At 37.4% G+C, this 20,832-nt stretch overlaps 1 protein-coding gene across 2 annotated transcripts in view; it reads left to right on the top strand.

Annotated features, from left to right (window-relative positions):
- Positions 1-19,700, top strand: part of CENPC (centromere protein C) — a 78,168-nt gene extending 58,468 nt beyond the window's left edge. The window contains exons 18-19 of one of the 2 annotated variants that reach the window (XM_006217843.4): positions 2,128-2,218; positions 3,744-3,977. In XM_006217843.4, coding sequence (XP_006217905.1) covers positions 2,128-2,218; positions 3,744-3,814 — 162 coding nt within the window. In that variant the 3' untranslated portion in view covers positions 3,815-3,977. Of the gene's footprint in view, positions 1-2,127; positions 2,219-3,743; positions 3,978-19,406 lie in introns of those variants that run through there. The other variant, XM_072940815.1, reaches the window with a different exon arrangement.
- The last annotated feature ends 1,132 nt before the right edge of the window (positions 19,701-20,832 follow it).

Genomic DNA, 20,832 nt, shown 5'->3' with positions numbered 1-20,832 from the left:
ACTGGACAATTCTTTGTTGTAGGGAGACTGTCCTGTGCATTCTGAAATGTTTAGAAGCATCCTTAACCTCTACCCACTAACTTCCAGTAGTATCCCTTTAGTTACGAGAATTAAAAATGTCCCCAGCCATTGCCAATTGTCCCCTGAGGAGCAAAATCGCCCCAAAAGTGAGAACCATTATAGATTGCATGATTTAAAAGGTAGATCAAGTAGTGACCATGTGTGCCTCTTATTTGGATCTTGATTCAAACCCTTAAAAATATGATATTTAAGAGATAATTGGAAATTTGAATACTTAGTCGGCATTTGATAGTAAATATCCATTTATTTTTAGGTGTGATAACAGTGTTGTGGTCATGTTTTTAAAAAGGACTTTGTTCTTTTGGCACACATTGAAATATTTATAGGTGATTTATGATGCTAGGCATTCATTTCCAACTAATATGGCATGGGGAAAACAGACTCTGAATAAAGCAAGTTATTGGGGTTTGATATTTATTCATGGGAGTTCATCATTCTATTTTTGTGTATTTCAAAAGCATTCTTAGTAAAATGTTTGCAGAAACAGGTATGCCTAGAAGCGCCAAACTGAATAGATAATGAAAAAACGCCTAGAAATATATATGCTTGACTTTCTGGGTAGTGTGTGTATTACCTTTTTCTCTTTTTTCAGGCAAAACTTTTTGGCTATAATAAAAAAATACTTATTTTATTAAGTTATAAGAGGACCTTTAGAAACACTTTATGAACTTTTTCCATTTACGGGGTATATTGTAGGGGCTAAGAACATGGATTCTGGAATCAAATGCCTGAGTTCAAATCCTAGCTCTTCCATTTACACTGTGACCTTGAAAAGTTACACCCCTCTGTACATCATTCTCTTCATCTGTGAAAAGCTTTTAAAATAGTATCTATCTCATTGGTAGATGCATACATTGAATGAGTAAAAGGAAGTGCTTAGAACAGTGGCTGGCATGGAATAAGTGCTAGATCCTAAGTGCTTGTTGCTCTTGTTTTTCTGGTATTTTAGGTTCATATTTTTAATAGTAGTAAGAAAAGAGAAAGAAGGAGGAGGCATAATCCTCTGAGGCAAAATATTCTTCATGGCTGAATCTCAAAATTTGAATCTCAAAGTTTGAAAGGCCCTACACTTTGTATTTAGTTGTCTAAAAAACAGGTCATTGCCAGATGCTATCTATAAAATGTAAAAATTTGCCATGTTTGAATACGGAAGCCTGTATGACTGAGTGCTACATTACCCTTTTTTATTTTCTTAATGTTGATTCTTGTTTAAATGTATAATTTTTTTTTTGCTTTTTATTCTTTGATTCGTCCGATTAAGTTGCGTGTCCCAAGCATGTAACCTTTAAAGAGGTGCACATAAAACAGCTATTTTTCTAGTATATCTAAGTGATATTACAGTGGTTGTTCTGAATTTTCATAAACTAGTAAATAAAAAGGAAGAGCAAAAGAAATTTCTTCCTGTATTTGTTTTCTGTTACTTCTGTAACAAATTACCACGAACTTAAACAACACTCATTTATTATCTCACAGTTTTGTAGGTTAAAAATTGAGTGGGCTTGGCTGAGTGCTCTGTTTAGAGTGTCACAAGGCTGGAATCAAGATGTTGGGAGATCTGCATTCCTCTCTGAAGGCTCTTAGAATAAATCTGCTTTCAAATTCATTCAGGTTGTTGGCAGAATTCAGTTTCATGTGGCTGTAGGACTGAGGTTCCTATTTGTTCACTGGCTGTTGGCCAGGGTGTCCTTCTCAGCTTCTAGAAATAGCCTACACTCCTTGGCTCATGCCTTTCTTATCTTTAGCACCAGCAACAGTGAAAGTCCTTCTCATGCTTCAGATTTCTCTGACTTCTCCTCTGCTTCATCTCTCCTCTGCTTCCAGCAGGAGAAATTTCTTACTTTCAAGTAAGGCTCATGTGATTAGATAATCCAGGATAATTGCACCGTCTCGAGGTCTCCTTTGCCATGTAACATAACAGATCCTAGAGATGAGAGCATGGCCATCTTTGGAGGTCTGTTATTCTGCCTACCACATTTACTTTAAGTTTCTTTGGAGTGTACTTGTGGTGTTACAATTTGAAATGAAACTTAATTTTTAATTTTACAGGTTTTTTATGTTAATTTTGGTGACCTTTTATGTACCTTACATGAAACACCTTATATAATAACAACTGGGGATTCATTCTATGTTCCTTCAGGTAAGAATAATTGAAAACATTTTCTTTTGCATAGTTAAATATTTATATAGTAGCTCATGAGCATCATGAAAATGGAAGCCACAGTGGTCAAAATGAAGCATGATATGACTTATGCCAAAGAAGTTTGGTGCATGTTTTCTCTTAATTTTATCAATAGATAAGTATATCAGGGTTTTGATACATGAAAATTGACTGAGTATACTAATTGCTATGTATAAAAATATTTAGTTAGGAGGTATGTTGTTTTCTGGGTAGAAGGAAAATTATTTCCCCTGTGTTCTCTCAAAGACATTAAGTGGTCAAACAATTTTTAGTAGGTAATTTTAAACATACAGAATAGTGTGCTTCATCAGCTATTGACGAGCATAAGTCTTTGGAAACAGCAATTTTAATTTATTCATTTGTTCACTCATTCATTCAACAAATGTGATTGAGTGTCTTCAAGCATTGTTTAAGGGTGTGGGATACCTAAGTGAACAGGCAAAACTCCCTACCCTCATGGAGCTTACATTCTTAAAGGAGACAATAATAATACCTATGTTTATATAGTCCTTTGTATGTGCCAACACTGTTGTGAACACTTTACATTTATTAACTCAGTTAATTCTAATATGTATTAATTTCTAATATATAGAAAATCAGTACTGTAAACTTGCCTTTAAGTGAGGCTGTCCATCTGTATTTCACTTTTGCTGTTATTTATTACTCAATTTATTTAAGAGTAGCATTTGCCTCCGTTTAACTTTCAGGTTTTATTTTACTTAACATTTTGTCTTTTATACTTATCTGTATATTATCTGTGTCTGGTGTAGGGGAATCCATAGCCATTCCAAATACATAATAACAGTTAGGTTCAGAAAGTCAGACAGAGAAAGTCAGATACTGTATGTTTTCACTTATATGTGGAGTCTGAAAAATAAAATAAACAAATGAAAATAACAAAACAGAAACAGACTCACAGATATGAAGAGCAAACTAGTGGTTACCAGTGGAGAGAGGGGAAGCGAGAAGGGGCAAGACAGAGATAGAGGATTAAGAGGTACAGACTACTAGGTATAAAATAAATAAGATACAAGTTTGTAACGTACAGCACAGGAAGTATAGGCAATATTTTATAATAACTTTAAATGGGGTATAATCTATAAAAATATCAAATCACTGTTGTATATCTGAAACTAATACTAAACATTGTAAATCAACTATATATAAATTAAAAAACCAAAAAAACACAATTGGGTTCAGAGAAGATTTTCTTCCTTCCTGTACCCTTATCTAATTTGTTTTTGCATTCATTTTAAGAATGATGTGAAATTTACATTCTTTCAAGCCTTATCTGGATCACAGGTGGTGGTTAACTCTTGTATTTTTCAGTTCATAGAATTAAATAGATTTATTTTAGATTAGATGATTTTTTAAAAATTTGACACTATATACTGTAACTGCCTTAGTGCTGACTACATATTTATTCAAAAGGAAATGATTCCTATGGAAATAAGTTCTAACTTCCTTATCACTTTTTTTCTAGGTAATTATTACAACATCAGAAATCTCCTGAATGAGGAAAGTGTTCTTCTTTTCACTCAGATAAAAAGTTGAAAGATGAAGCAGAGTTTAAATACATGTGTATATAAATATATACATACATACATGTATATAAAACACATTGTGCAGTTGAGATGTTTATATATGTAATTATTTGTAATGTTTTAAAATATTCAGTTTTGTGTACTTGTTTCAATAAACATTTCAAACTCCCATATGTATCTTCTAATTTTTTCATGAATATGCACATAACCTGAGGTGATGTCCACATTCATAGTGTTTTAATAACATGACAGGAATACCAAAATCACTGCTCCCAGTGATATGCAGGTGCACCTTGGAGATACTGTGGGTTTGATTCCAGACCATTACAATAAAAGAGAAAATTGCAATAAAGCAAGTCACATGAAGTTTTTGGTTTTCCAGTATGTATAAAAGTTATGTTTATACTATACTGTCATCTCTTAGGTGGGGAGTAGCTTTATGTTAAAAATTAATGCACATACTTTAATTTAAAAAATACTTTATTGCTGAAAAATGTTAACCATAGTCAGTACCTTCGGTGAGTCATAATCTTTTTGGTGGTGGAGGGTCTTGCCTTGATATTGATGGCTGCTGACCAATCAGGATGGTGATTGCTGAAGGTTGGGGTGGCTGTGGCAGTTTTTTAAAATAAGACAATAATGATTGATTGCTGCATCTGTTGCTTCTTCCTTTTACAAATGATTTCTCTGTAGCATGCAGTGCTCTGTGATAGCATTTTACCTACTGTAGAACTCTTTCAAAATTGGAGTCAGTCCTCTCAAACCCTGCTGCTGCTTTATCAACTAAGTTTTTGTAATATTCTAAATCCTTTGTTGCCATTCAGCAGTCTTTACAGCATCTTCATCTCAAGAAACCATTTTCTTTGCTCATCCTTAAGAAGCAATTCCTAATCTATTGAAATTTTACTAGATTTCAGTAATTCAGTAATATTTTCAGACTCTACTGATTCTAATTCTCTTGCTATTTCCACCACATCTGCAATTCCTTCTGCTGAGGCCTTGAACCCCTCAAAGTCATCCATGAGGGTTGTAATCAACTTCTTTCAAACTCCTGTGTTCATGTTGATATTTTGACCTTTTCCCATGAATCCTGAATGTTCTTCATGGCATCTAGAATGTTAAATCCTTTCCATTGAAAATCAGATTTCCTTTCCTTGTGTTTACATTGGAAATCTGTTTAGTGTAGACACCTTCATGAATTATCTTAGCCAGATTTGGGTAACTTGCTGCAGCTTCTACATCAGCACTTGCTGCTTCACCTTGGACTTTTATGTTATGGAACTGATTTCTTCTCTTAAACCTCACGAGTCAACCTCTGCTGGCTTCAGACTACTCTTCTGCAGCTTTCTTACCTCTCTCAGCCTTCATAGAATTGAAGAGAGTTAGAGCCTTGCTCTGGATTAGGCTTTGTCATAAGGGAATGCTGTGGCTGATTTGATCTTTTATCCAGAACACTAAGCCTGTTTTGCTTTCTTATATGTGTGTTCACTAGAGTAGCACTTTTAATTTCCTTCAAGAATTTTTCCTTATCTTGGCTATTGTGAATAGTGGCATAATGAACATGTGAGTGCAGGTATCTTTCCTAGGTTCCGATTTCATTTCCTTTGGGTATATATCCAGAAGAGGGATTACTGAATTTTAGGGTAGTTCTGTTTTTATTTTGGGGGAGAATCTCCATACTGTTTTCCATAAAGGGTGTAACACTCTACATTTCCACCAACAGTGTAAAAGTGTTCCCATTCCTTCACATCGTCACTAACACTTGTTACCTTTCACCACTTTGATACTAGCCTTCTTAACAGATTTGAGGTGGTAATTGTCATTGTGGTTTTGATTTGCATTTCCCTGATGATTAGTGATATTGAGCATCTTTTCATAAACCTGCTGGCACTTTGTATGTCTTCTTTGGAAAGTGATCTCATGTATATGTGAAATGTAAAAATGTCAAATTCATAGTAGCAGTGAATAGAGCAGCGGTTATCAGGGCAGAGGAAGTGGGGAGATGGGTGTTCCAAGTGTAGAAAGTTGTAGTTAATGTAGGATGAATATGTTCTAGAGATCTAATGCACTACATGATGACTATAGTTAATACTCTGTTGTATACTGGAAATTTGCTAAGAGCAGATTGCTGGTGCTCTCCCCACATACAACAGACACATACAGGTGGGAAACTGAGGAGATGGATATGCTCATTAACTTAACTGCAGCAATCATTTCACTAAGTATATCGAAACATGTTGTACACCTTAAATATATACATTTATATACACACAGACGCACACACATGAATATATTTGTGTGCTTGTCTGTGTGTATTTTTTCTCTTTTATAAGAGTTATATATTTATTTAGGTTTTATATTTTAATGCTTTGGCCAGAATTATCAGAACAAAGGTTTTAAAAGTTTTAAAAGTAATGTTTCTAGTTTTTCATTGTTAAGGAAGATACTGATTTAAGATAAATATTCATATATACAGCATTAAGGAAATACTACTCTGTTTTCCTTTTTAAAGGATTTATTAGGACAGTGGGTCTCAACATAATATGTCAGAGTTCTTGGTTTATATTAAAAAGTTTAATAAGTAAAAAATCCCTATATAACAATATTAGTAGTTGGCATATGAAGTCGGCAAACTCATTTCTTTTCTACCAAATCTTTTTATGTTTCTTTGCCAAGTTAATGATAGGTGAAGATGCACACTCTTACTACTTCAATCTTTCCAGACTTCATTTTATTTTGATATTCCTTCTGGAACTCATAGGTAGTTATCTTGGAGGCATTCTGATTAATCTATAATCAAGCCATAACATGTAGAACATATATGAAAAGAAAATAAGGCCAGTTTCCTTAAATGACTGTTGCCATAGTTTTCCTCCAGTGGACTCTTGTAAATAGGACACAACATAACAATAGTTTGTTTTTTTTTCCCTCAGCATTCAAGAAGCAGGACCTCTCTCCAGATTGGTGCATAAAATACATCAGAGTTAGAGTTAGGGACTCAGGGCAAATAATAGGTTAGGATACAAATGTTAGGATACAAAACTGAGCTTTCATTTGTATTGGATTGCTACCAGATGGAAGATCAGTTTTCAGGTAAAATCCTGATGTAAGACTTTTATTTGCCCCGAGGAATCCTGGCCTGTCATGGAAGCAGTAAATGCAGGTTACAAATCACTGGTGCTATTTGTATGGAGGATTTATGTAGTATAAGATACCCTACTAGGCTTTTAATTGAGCATTTTATTTTCTTCCTCTGGCAAGTTTCTAAAATCGTAGCACAGAAATTTGATAGTTAGAATAAACTTCCATCTTAGCACAGGGTAGGTCTTCAAAGCAATGTTTCACATGATTCAAATGTGGGTAAAATAAAGAACTAATTTTTAGTAAAACCAACTTTCATAAGTGTCAGAAGTTTACTACAATTAGTGGGGTTTGTAAAAACAATACTTCGATAAATATAATTTTAGGTGTTTGTTCTATTATAATTATTTGCATAGTTTGGGTATTGTACCCTGAGAAAGAAGTAAAACAGAGCTCAGGTCCTCAAAAATAGATGCAGAGGAAAGTTAAAAGGATAGGCATGGTTATAAAATACTTTATGTCCTTATTTTGTCAAATGGCAGCCCTGTCTGGCTGTTGGCTGGTTCCCAGGATATAAACCCTACAGAGAAGCCTGCCTATTGACAAGTGCCATGCCCTTCCGTGAAGCCCATCGTCCTCTTCAAATGAAAGGATTTTTAGGAAAACAGTACAACCAAACTGCAAACCCATACAAGTAGGAAAAAAATACAGCCTGAAAAAAGACAGATGAAAATAAACTGACACAACCACCCTGGAAGAGACAGAAGCAATTCAGATAAGAAAAGAAAATGTAAAAAAAAGTAAAAAACAAAAAAAGAAAGAAAAATTCTAGTTAATGTCTAAAGAAATATGGAAGAAGAAATTAGATCCATAAAACAAGCATGGCTATTGGTGGAAAAAAAAAAGAAGCAATGAGGGGATTAGACAGTTAATAGAAATTTAAACATGCAGTAGATGTGATAAATACTAGAAAGGACATGTTGGAAAGAAGTTGGCAATCTGAAAGAGAGAAATAATAAAAAGAAAGAGAACGATGATAGATAAGAGATACAGTAGCTTGATCTAGTAGGTACAGCATTAATAGAAATTTCATAAGAAAGGAACAGAGTGGAAAGGAGAGAAGAAACAATAAAAGACAATTTTCTTGAGCTGAAGAGTCTTCAGAAGAAAAAATTTTTAAAGATATATCTAGAAATATTTTGATAGCACATTCTGAACTCTTCAGGATAAAAAGGAAATCCTAAAAGGCTTCAGAGAGAAATAGAAAAAGATCCTTACAAAGGAACAAGAGTCAGCTTCAGGCAGCTCAGCAGCAATACTAGGCAGAGTAAGACAAAGGAAATTCTTTCCAAGTCTGAAATAAAAGGAATTTTGAACTTCGATTCTATACCCAGCCACACAATCAAGTGAAGGTAAGACAGATTGTCAAAATGAAAACGTTCAAAAAGTTTATGACCAGTGGACATCTTGTGAAGAAGACTGAGAATGTACTCCAGAGAAATAATTTGCAAAGATGAACCCAGGAAATACTGGAAATAGTAAGGATCAGTATGTCTCAAGTCACACATTTCTTTGCCTGTTACTCTACTTGATTCTATGCTGAAAATTATGATATTCACTACAATTACATTGTAAGGGATGTTTGTTGTTAGTTTTAAAATAAATCCGTGTAAAGGGCCCAGAGATGTAATTTTAGTTACAGATCATAATGTAAACTATCATAAACTTAACAATACAGGAAATTATATCATTAGTAATACTATTTCAATTTCTGACTTTTAAATTCTCATTAAAATCATAGGTTCTGTGTGACTTAGAGCCTCTGGGGCCTGTGTTGGCTAGACTATAGCCAAGAGGTATCCACCTACAGGCTTCAACCATCATGTCTATCTAGAAAAATACTGAATCTATGTTTTGAGCTCTTCACTCTTGGACTCCAGTGTGTATTTTGGTTTTGTTGTTGTTGTTGTTGTTGTTGTTGTTGTTTTTAATGGAGTTATTGAGGATTGAACCCAAGACTTCGAGTATGCTAAGCTTGTTCTATGTTGAGCATGCACTCTACCACAGAGCTATATCCACCGCCCTCCAGTGTATATTTCAAGCTGCCAGTTGAATGTCTTGCTTGGGGTGTCCGACCAGAATCTCAAACTCAACATGTCTCAGTCTGAATCCATCGTGTATTCTGGTTAGATGCCCAGAAATCTTTCCCTTATGACTACCCTACTTCTAATTAACACTACCTAACCTACTTAGGCTTGCAACCTTAGTCTTCCTAGATGCTTTCTTCCTTTCATCCTCTTATATAGTATAGTTATAAAATCCTAGATTCCTACTTTTGGCATGTGTTTTACATGACAAAGTAGAGCCCTTTATATCCACCCTTATTCCAGCCATCATTGTTTCTTGACTTGATTGTTGCATTAGCCTCCCAGACCTATCTGCTGCTTTGTCTGTAATGTTTCCTTTATTATATGCTTGCCACCTTTTGTTATTAGCCATCGTCCTAAAGGATGGACTAATTTGGTCATTCCCTTGCTCAGAAATTTTCAGGACCATTTAATAGTTTCCAACCACCTCCTGCAGTGGTTCTCAGATTTTAGTATGATAAACAATACATGGGGAGCTAGCTACAAGTGTGCACTCTGGAGCCTCAGTTGGCAGATTCTGATTTATTAATTTGTGAATAGGGCTCAGGAAACTTTATTTTTAACAAATGACCTAAGTGAATTGTTGAGTGTACTTGTTCTTTGGGCTAATATCCGAATTCTTTAGCTCTATAATAATCTTCAATAATTGGTTTCTATAGTACTTTAAAAAAGTCTTTACTCACCACCTCCCTACACATATACATGCTTTAATAAATGAGCGCATCCCATGTTCTCTAAACACCAAAGTTTCCAGACTCATTGATTTTCTGAATCTTTTATTTCCAACAAGACTACAATGCTTGTTAATTCCTGCCCACCCTTCTCACCTTCAAGGGGCTGGTTTGAACGCCACCCCCTTAATGTAACATTCTCCATTCCCTGGCCAGATGTGAACTCTCCTTTTTCTGAACCCACATAGTAACAATAGGGTGACCCTGAATGAGATTAGACCTAGGGATTCTTTTAATCTTAGTGAACAAAGACTGAGGAAAAAAGGTAAAGGCTAATGTCTTACACCCTGAAAGGCAGAGGCTTAGATTTATTTAAGGTAAAATTCCCTTTGTTCTAGAAAGGAAATTGGGCTCATTGAAGTACCAGCTGTGTGGGTAGACTGTGTTTACATTATAATCCACACAATGTTTATTCACAGAGAGTAGTTTGTGGACAATGATATGCTTCTTGATCTTAAGGAAAGAGAAAATTCTGAATATGATCAGATTTCAGTGTGATATACAAGAAGTGAATGGTGAATGTGTTAATTTGCTAGGGCTGCCATAACAAAGAACCAAGACTGGGTAGCTTGAATAAGAGGAACTTATTTTCTCATGGTTCTGGAGGCTAAAAGTCCAAGATCAAGGTGGTGGCAGGTTGATTTCTCCTGAGTCCTTTCTTAACTTGTAGATGGCCGTGTTCTCCCCGCGTTTTCACGTGGTCTTTGCTCTGTGTGAGTCTGTGTCTAGATTTCTCCTGTTTATGAGGATACCAGTTGTAATGAATTAGCGCCTACCCTAGTGACCTCATTTTAACTTAATTACCACTTAAAAGGCTCTATCTACAAACGCAGTCACATTGAAGCTGGGGGTCAGAGCTTCAACACATGAATTTTGTGGGGACAGTTTTCAGCTCACAAAAGTGATTATAAGACACTACCATTCCACAATGGTTATTATTTAGGGGAAATATATTCACAACAGGATTTGAAATGAGAGATGAGCTGAAAACAATTTTGATGACCCTGATAATGCCATTAATTCTTTTCTTATTACATTTATTATTTCAGTTGACTCCTTCAAGGGGTGTATTTCAGCAATATGTTTACTATCTGTATTACCTTAGGGCCAAAATGTCATAATTAATAACATTAAACTACTCAAAATAGCTAAGAATCAACCATGAAAAGTTATTCCTGTCCCACATGACTTTCCTCATTTTTTAGTATGTTAATTAGACCTATTTAAAGCCATATTCAAATACTTCAACAGAATATAATTAATATTTATAGGGTTGAATGCAACTTAATTGTGCTTTATCTATGAGGACACACATTGAGACTCAGAGATGCATGACTTGCTGAGGTCACAGAGGTAGAAAGGGGCAGACTTGGGACTAGAAATTGAGATCTCACTCTGATGGCCAGCGCCCTGGGGCTTTGCTTCATCTCCCTTCAAGTGTGGCTTTCATTCTCTCCTACTGTAACTGAGGTCTGTGGCTGCAAACAGTTGTAATTTTACATTCTTTACATGCTGCAAAGCAAAAAACTATTTTCCTTAGCATGTCTTTCAGAAAAGTCCTGGGTATTATTCTGACCCCTATGACCCCTCAGTGCTGTGGTGGAGGATGGCTTTAGGTGACAAGTGGGATGGTTAGTTTTACATGTCAACTTGACTAGGCTAAAGCATGCCTAGATAGCTGGTAAAGCATTATTTCTGGTGTGTCTGTGCGGGTGTTTCTGGAAGAGATTAGCATTTAAATTGGTGCACTGAATAAAACAGACGGCCCTCGCCAGTGTGGGTGAGCACCATCTAATCTGCTGAGGGTCTGAACTGACCAAAAAAAGCTAAGGAAGGATGAATTCACTCTTTCTGCTTGAGCTGAGACATCCATTTTCTCCTGCCCTTGGACTTTGGCACTTCTGGTTCTGAGGCTTTGGACTCAGATCGTGATTTATAAGACCAGTCCCCAGATTCTCAGGCCCTTGGACTTGGGCTGATATACCATTAGCTTTCCTGGTTCTCCTGCTTGCAGACAGCAGAAGCTTGCAGACAGCAGACTGTGGCACTTCTCAGCCTCCATAACTGCTAGAGCCAATTACTATAATAAATCTCCTCTTATATATATCTATACCTATATCTATATCTATAATCTTTTATTTGTTTTCTTTCTCTGGTGAACCTTGACTAATACAAATATTGTGCAAGAAATAGTACATGGGAAGAAAGCAACACTTGGATTAAAGTTATTTTATTCTGTTCAGGCTGCTGTAATAAAATAACCGTTGTCTGGGTGACCTAAGCAATAGAGATGTATTCCTCACAGTTTTGAAGGCAGGGAAGTCCAGGATCAATGCACCAGTAGATTGTGTCTGGTGAGGTCCCACTTCCTGAATTGCAGGTAGATGTCTGCTTACCATGCCCTCACTTTGGAAGAGGAGTGAGGGAAAAGAAGCAAGCTCTCTCCTGTCTCTTATAAGGGCACTAATTCCATCGCCTTCATTTCCTTCATGTCACTGTCATTCTTCACCCCTACCCCCATCACACTGTTACTGTTGGCAGCTTGTCCTGTCTTGTCTGCCACATAATCTGACTGTCAAACAAGTTACACTCACTACCGACGTGAGCACACTGAATCCTCCCATTTATAGTCCAGCTGCTCTTAGCCCAACTGGATTGAGGCCATTCTCATACATACATATTTTTGGAAATTTTTTCCCAGGATGGGTGGGAAGTGGAGGGAGAGGAAGGGTGGGGCAAAGATGGGAATTAAGCATAGTTATGATATGATGAACTCAGGACCCTCCCCAGTCAGTACACTTTATTTTTTTTTCTAAAGAGCTGGCAGGGAGTTTTGAAATCCATTGACTTAATTTCTGGAAATGAGCAAACATACCCTATACTTAATACACAGTACTTAATACACTTAATATACACAGATATTAAGTTCTTCCCCAAGGTCACCAACAAATAAGTGGTAGAGCTGAGAATAGAGCCCAGCTTCTATTTCTCAAGCCAGTGCTCCTTCCGTTCAATCAGGCTACCTTCCAATAAGAATATTACAGGAGAAGCATTTGCCTTCTTTCTCTCCAGCACCACCTCTCTCTCTCCTCTCTTCACTAGGTTCTTTTATTTTGATTTAGTAGAATTCATGAATTCAGTTAATTACATGGTCCTTACATTTTTTTCATGAAGACACAATCTTAGGGAGTCATAAGTGGGACCAAAATGCAACTATTTTATTTGATTCCTAGTTCACTACTTTTCCCACTGGAACACATTAGTATTTTCTCTGTGGCACTGAAGTTAATTATCAATTCCCAGTGATAACCTATGGAGTTAATGTACAATATGGTCAAGTTAAAATAGGTATTGTGCAGAAAATTTTTAAAAATGCTTGAATAAGTTTCCATGGAAATATTATTAGTTTCTTGGTAACACTGAGAGTCTGCTGTATTACATCACTGTCTAAACTGAATGGGAATAAATATGAAAATATTCAAATAAGGATGATGTAGTTACATATGCTGGGTATAAAATCGTCAGATTGGAAAAAAAAAGATCACAATCCTTTGCCTCCCTGTTTATATGTCCTTTGCAATGTGGCTCTGCTGGCTTTGTGACTCCCTTTGGCCATCAGAATGCAGCAGAAGTGAAATTGCACCAAATCTGAGCCTAGGTCTCAAGAGTCCTTAAATACTTCTCAGATGAGTCCCAAGTTTCAGCCTTAACAGTCCTTGGAAACCTACCCAGACGCATAAAAATAAGCCTGGGCTAGCCTGCTGGAGGGTGAGAAATCATGGATAAGAGATAAGTTGTCCCAGCTGAGGTCATCCTGGATCAGCCACCGTCTAGCCAACCCAGTAAATGACCACAGACACATAGGTGAACACTGTGAAGACTGGAAGAATCACCTGGCTGAGCCGGGCCCAGATTATTAACCTGCAGAATTCTTATTTTGAGTCACTAAGTTTTGGTGTGGTTTATTACTCAGCTAACTTACACAGATTACTCGACTAACCTTTTGCTTTAATAGTTAACTAATCCAGGTTAAGAAGTCTTTTCTAGTGAAATTTATTTATAATGTTATCTCTGAGATAATGCAGGGCAGTATTTAAGGATGGATGTGCATGTAGTCCAGTGTTCATTGAGTCTTACTTGGAAATTATAGACTTGCTTATTTTAGCTGTGGGTTCTATTTTAGCGTCAAAGCTTGTCTCTAGTACTCCTTTATGGAGTCATAGAAACAGGAGAGTTTTTGTTTTACACGTACTATGTAAATAAGATCGTGTTTTCAGCCTGTGGTGGAAATAAAAGTGAACCAGGAGTTAGAGAACTTTTTCTTGACCGGCTACTGATACCCTGAGGCTGTGTCTTCCTAGTTAATGCAGAGGTCTCTGTGGAGGAGGTTAACTTCCAGACTCCTTGTCAGCAGTCATTCTAATGAAGTAAGAGAAGTGAGGGGATGTGCATCCTGACAGGAGAATGGAAAGTTAACAAAAGCAACAACAGCAATAACACAACAATACTTTGTCTGCAAGATAAGTAGTCTAAATTGCTGATTGCATCTTCCAAAGTTATCCTTAGTTGTGCTGATAAAAACTAGGATACGGAGAATGTAGCTTCTCAGTAAGACACCCACAGAACTGTGCAGGTTTTGGCCTTCCTTTGAGAACAACTGTGTCTCACAGCCTCTTGTCTCATTTCTTGCCCACAGTATATGAGAACATTCTCCCCTTTAGAAGGATGTCAAGGCTGATTTGAGTATCTGGCATTTGAGAAAAAGGACCAAATGCAATCATCTAGTAGTTTTAAATGGCAGCTTTAAATACTATGAGGAGATACAATAATGATATCGATGAACAATGTATCTATCTAGCTTTTATAGAGATCAGTTTAACACATTGCAGTGTGAGAATAAAACCACAAGGTGGCAAGAGAATGATTCAAATCTCCAATGCATTTTTCTTTCTCCAAACTAAGTGATGTATCCATATGCGCTAATTAACCCTGCCATTAATTCAGTGGAAGGGTTAATTAATTAAAGCTAGGCATAATAGTTATGGTTTCCAGAAATATTTTAACCTTTAGAAAATCTCCATTTCATCTGTGTCAAGGAACACCAAGGAATGAGGATTTGGCTCGCCAAAAATAAGTCCACATTTCTTTTTGGTTTGAAAAGAATCTGATGTTCATATATTAGAATCTAGCATTTAAAGTTGATTGCAGTGAGTAGACACAGAGCTCAAGTATGCTAAGATCTCCCGGAAATTCAAATGAAGCTAATTGTCTTACATTTTGGCCCCAAATTCTTATATAGAGAGAGGAGATCATGGGAAAAAGAAACATATTTTTCTGGAGTGAATTTGGAAAAAGAAGATTCAGGGGCAAGTTAGGTTTAACTTCCTGATTCAAATTATTGCTGAGGGAAGTCAGATTATTAGGCTTAATGGAGAAGGAGGATGGAAGTGGGGAGGTGATGGAAAGACTGAGCCAACTGCACAATAAAAGACAACCTTCTGGTGTATCTGTATGACTTTCTGTATGTTATCTCTTTAAATCCTCCCCATGAACCTATGAGAGGAGGAGTATTATTACCATCCCCATTTTATATAGAAGAAACTGAGGCTCAAAGTGGTTAACTAGCCAACAATTACTTCACTAATAATAAGCGGAAGAATCACATTTTGAATGCAGGTCATCTGAGTGCAGAGTCCTTGCTTTTAGTGTTCTACTCTCCCACCCCTGGACACATGCTGGAAATAGCATAGCCTCAGTTTTTTTTACTTATAAGAAAATACATTTCATACATAGTATTATATATAATAGACAATATACTGACACAATCTAGTATATACCATATATATGTAGTAAAATTGACTTCAGTTTTATTAAAATACATTTTTAATGTAGTTGACTTCTTTTTACAAGGGATAAAGGACAAATTAAAAGCCAGGGAATCTAAGGTATTACCTGAGACATTTAGCAAAATTTTCCCAGGAGTAGAACTTTACTTTTTGAAATTGAAATAGTGCTGCGTCTTAATAGTTGACCAGCTGTTTTGTGCACCTCCAGGAACAAACTTGGAAACTTTCTCATGTTCAAGGCTTTTGAATTGGTCTCTGTATAATCTTGTGTATGTGTGAATGTGAGAATATGTGTGTCTGAATGAAGTGGGTCATACTGAGGAGAGAAGACAATCTTCCCGTATCAAATAGTTATTTCAATGAACTAGGAATCAAAGTCCCCCCATCTCCTGCTGGGGGCACTTGTGAATCTTAGTAGGCTGGATGGTCTTAATCAATCTTGGCTGAATAAATATATTCAGTCCCTCTGACTGAAGATGTCAAATGTTGACTGAAACTGCAAATTAAAATGAAAAATTTATACTTAAAAACCTACAAAGCTTAATAAGAGTGAATAAAATTTAAATAGTTAAACCCTCAATGATGTGTTTTGGAATTTTGGAGCATTTATAATTTTGGAGTTATTAAAACTTAAAACTACAGTAAGACTTTTGGACACTCTAATTATGGAGAATGAGAGAGAGATTGAGAGGGAGGAAGGGAGATATGGAGTGAGAGATTGATGATGGAAACTCCCATCCTCAAGCTAAAATTCCACCTGCTTTGGTACTGATGCCATCCGCCTGTGCCATCCTCTGTCCCTCCTTGTATTGGTCTCTCCCTTGTATTTTGTAAGGACCTTGACTCCTGCTGATGGTCTTCTCTTTCTGCTGCCATCAGCCATTCAACATCCATTGGGTAATTTAGCCATCACCCAGCCTGTGGTACCTCTACCCCCTGACATAGACCTTTATTCACACTTGTGACACTGTCATCTTCTGGAATGCTTTGGGATTTACTTTCTGAGCCCCTCACTTCCCTATTTACAGTTTACCCTTTCATCTCATTATGATCTCTAGCCTCTTGGCTTTTCACTTTATTCCCCCAAGTCTAGGTTTCAGTCCCCCCCACCTCCAGGTTATATCCCTTGTATGATGTCTTTTAATCAGTGACCAGTATCTTCTCTTATTTTTCCCAAACTGCAAATCTCATCTGGCAGGACTTGGGATCAATGGAAGCAAATTCCTCATTCTGCATTCACTCTCCAACCTTCAGCACATTTTCATCCTTCCTCAGTGTGCTATGGTATCTTATTCCATTCAGAACAGTTTTTGTAATCCAAATTTTATGGATTACAAACCTGAGGCTCAGTGATGTTAAAAACTCGTTCATGGTCCCCTGTCTAGAAAATGGTAGAGCCAAGTCAGGTTTTCTAACTCTTGAGTTCTCTGTTTTTTTTTTTTTCTTTCCTCAGAAGGTTTTGAATAATCTTAGGAAAAGGATGCACACATTTTGATATACGTTAATTACTTTGGTTCTGAGATAAATTTTCATTGTTTTGATTTTTGGTAATGGAAATCTGACCAGAGGACAAGTGTCCCTGCTATTGGAAAGGGTTCCTGGGAAACCCTTCTAAGCCGAAATGGCAAGGAAGTGAAGCAGCAGTTACCTTAGGACACATCTTGCTAAGGTTGCACAAAGTAAATCCAGATAAAGCACAGATGTTCACAGACACAGTTCAAATCTATGGCGGCTGGATGCTGAGATGCTGGGGGTGGTTCCCAGGGAAGGAGCTTGGTGGTGCCACTCTCCCTGTGAGGGGCGCGAGCTGCCTCTGTAACTGCTGCTGCAAAACAAACAGTGAATGCTACTTTTGCTTTTCACTCTCTTTGTGAAAGTGAAAATCCTCTTCTTATTTCTTTCCGTCAGCAACAGGTACTAATGTAGGTCTTTCATAAAAGCGGAGTGGTATAAAGCGAACTCTCAGAAAACGGGGGACACCTGTATTAACTATCAAGGAAAGGTGCATGAGTTTACATATTTTACCAGCAGGTGGCGCTCTGAACCTGTAATCTAAACAACTCAATTCCTGACTAACGGTCAGACTTCATCGAAGAGAAAGACGTCACGCATCATCCAAAATACAGTACCTCTAGCAGTTATACTCAGTTGTCACATGTAGCTCCTGTGAAGGCGGATCAGAATAATTTAAGGTTTAGAACCAAGGTTCTGGAGGGAGAATTTGGGTATTTGGTCTCATTTTGGAGGTAACTTAATGCATAAGCTTTCCACAAACTAGCAGTATCATTTACTGCAGGGAATTTCAATCCCTGATTTTATGGCACATTAGGAGGTCTCCAATTATCTCAAAATGTGTCACAAAAATCTTATAAAATTATGATAATTCTCCTTAACTTTGCAAATATAGATTGCAATGCTTTTAGGAAGGAAAGGAGGCAGCAGCTTAGATAAATGATAGATTTAAGAGCTGAAAGAATTCCTCTCTCATCTAAATATCTCCCTCATTGATTTGCAGTAGTGCTCGAAATGATCATTTTCCTCTCTTCCTTACAGGTAAGGTTTTGAAGAATCCAGTAACTGCAAATGTGTTGCTGGGTTCTTCAAAGGCTAAACCATCACAGCATTCATACTTATCAATACCGCCGTCACCGAAAGAATTAGATGAGCTTTAGGCATCTAATCACCTGGTAGTGATTTGAAAGCAAAGGACAAAGGCCAGAAAATCAGATGGAGACGAAGATTAGGAACAGTCGATAGCTGGAGTGAGGATGCCTATTGCCCCATAATGGTTGTTTTTGATAGTTTTATCCTGTTTTAGACATTCTCTTCTCCACTTCGCCTTGCCTCACCTCTCCTGTTCTTCAGCATTTGGGCAGCTGCCACCAGAGGGCGTCCATGTCTTAGAGAGCCCGCAGCAGCAGCCGCAAATAAAAAGACACCGTTTTTCTCAAATTCCTTTCCCGTGTTTAAAAATCCCAAGAGCTAGAAATAGAAGATGAGGAGAGGGGGACTTAACATACAAAGAGAAAAAAGCAAGACCATTTGATGTTTATAAGCTATGAAGAGAAGACTACTCAAAAAATACTACAAAGAATAAAAATGTTTTACAGCTATATAACAGTATCACTAGAGAAGCTAGCCGAGGTGTAGCTGAGTGCCAGCAACTCAGTGACTGAATCTGGGGCACTCATCTCACCCAAGCATGTGTTCATTCATCCAGGATCTGCTGAGCTCCTACTAAGTGCCAGTGACTGGAGGAATAATGGAAATACACATCAGATGTGATCTTTGTCATCAAAAACTTACCATTTAGTGGAAGCTGCAGATACTAATTAGATAACGCTAATGTCCATAAACTGGAAAGCATTCTGAGGAGCGAAACATGATTTCTTCAAGATCATATAAAAAAGCAGTCTCACCTGTAATCTCTAATTAGCATGTTCTAGGGGAAAATTCATGTAATTATTTTACATATTGAGTCTAAAACATAGAAACAAGAAGGGATGCGATATTGGGACCAAAGATAAATATGGGTCTCAAAGTCTCTCTCCTTCCTTCCTTCCTCCCTGCCCCTCCTTCCCTTCCTTTCCACTTTTCCTTCAGTTGGTACCTCACCCTCACCAGGTATTCCCTCCAAGCTTCGACTTGAATACACACCATCCCCTAGGAGTGGTAACTGGTTTCCTAAGTGAACAGAAGGGACTAGATTGCATAATCTAGATTTCCATGGGGGTGAACCTTGATCAGTAAAAAAATGGGAGCCTGGCACATAAATCCCCGTCCTTTCTCTCTTTCAGGGAACTCTGTGAGGAGTAGCTCCTTCTTACAGCCTTTCCAGAGAAGTTGCCATATAGAGTCAACATGCTTGTGTTGACTCTATCGAACAAGGAGGCCATTAGACTGAGGAGGTTCTAATACCTTAGCAGCACATGTAAGTGACCCAAAACCCAAGCCTACCCAGTGAATCAACACCTAAGGGCAGCCAAGCACAAACAGCCAACTGGGCTTTCCCAGTTAGAACAACTGCTTGAGATCTAGCCAAGGAAATGATTTCCTTGCCTTGCTTCCACTTCTCTGTAAATGTCTTTCCACTAGCTCCTGTCAAGTTTGCACTCCTAACCACTTCCAGTTTGGTGTTGCCTGATTTGAGTCCATTTTTGCTCAGGTAAATTCTTAAAATCATTCATGGGCTTCAGCTTATCTTTTAACATCTGCTGGACAACTTGCTGGCTCACTGTGCAGTGAGAGCTGCACAGTGATGCCCAACTGTGCCACATCACATCCTCCCTGGCTTCCCTACCCATCCCCTCTTACTCTCTGCCTTGGCCTTTCAACCCCCAACCACAGTATTAGCATCTCGATCCTCGCCAAGGCTTTACTTTCTAGAGGCCTCCGGGCCTGGATAAGGTGCTGTCTTCAGTAATAATGCAGCCCATTTCTGGTAATGACACAAATGTTTTTAGAAATCACTGGGGATTTGCAAACCATCAACTGGGGAACATTTTCCTAGTTAGTTTCTTTTCCACCTAGGGTTGTGGGCAATCTGGGCACAAGGGTTTGTATTTTTGTCTTTGAATTTCCCCTCTCTAGCAGAGTCCTGGCACCCAGTAGGCACTCAACAAATGCTATAGCTGGCTTAAACTAAACAGCTGAAATATCTAGGTGTCATAGGTGTGCATTCTGCTTGAAGAAAACCTTATTCTTACAATGCAAATTGATCAGTGAAGTTAGTCAAGTAGAGATTATTTGCATCATAAAATAACATCTTTGGGGAATTGTATAAAATAAGAAAAACTCCTCATGAAATTTAGTTCATCATAAAATTAGTTTATACATATATTTTCAGGATAATGTTCATTTCTAAAAGAAGCATATATACCTCCTAGAGTCATTTGCAACCAAAGATCATTTATGATGACATTGAAATGTCCTATAAAATGTGGACTTTTCTTGACATATGACAGACTATCTAAACAGACTGTGAAAATAGTCACCTAAATACACATAGTTAAAGCAGCTGTGCAAAAACTTAAGCACTTTAAAAGTGGCCTGTCCTCTATGTTGTATGGATTAATAACAAACATGCATGTTGCCCACTAATGTGAAGTGCTTTAGATTTGCCTCATTTCTGTCCTCTCAAAGACTAATCATTTAAGTTAGGACAAGACAGGGGCAGGGGTGGGGAGGGCAGGACTTCTGCCCAGAGGTGGCGGGGATGAACTG

Source organism: Vicugna pacos, chromosome 2, assembly GCF_048564905.1.
Source record: "Vicugna pacos chromosome 2, VicPac4, whole genome shotgun sequence".
Classification (NCBI taxonomy): domain Eukaryota; kingdom Metazoa; phylum Chordata; class Mammalia; order Artiodactyla; family Camelidae; genus Vicugna; species Vicugna pacos.
Note: the sequence above shows the minus strand (reverse complement) of the source record. Positions and strands in the feature narration are given on the sequence as shown.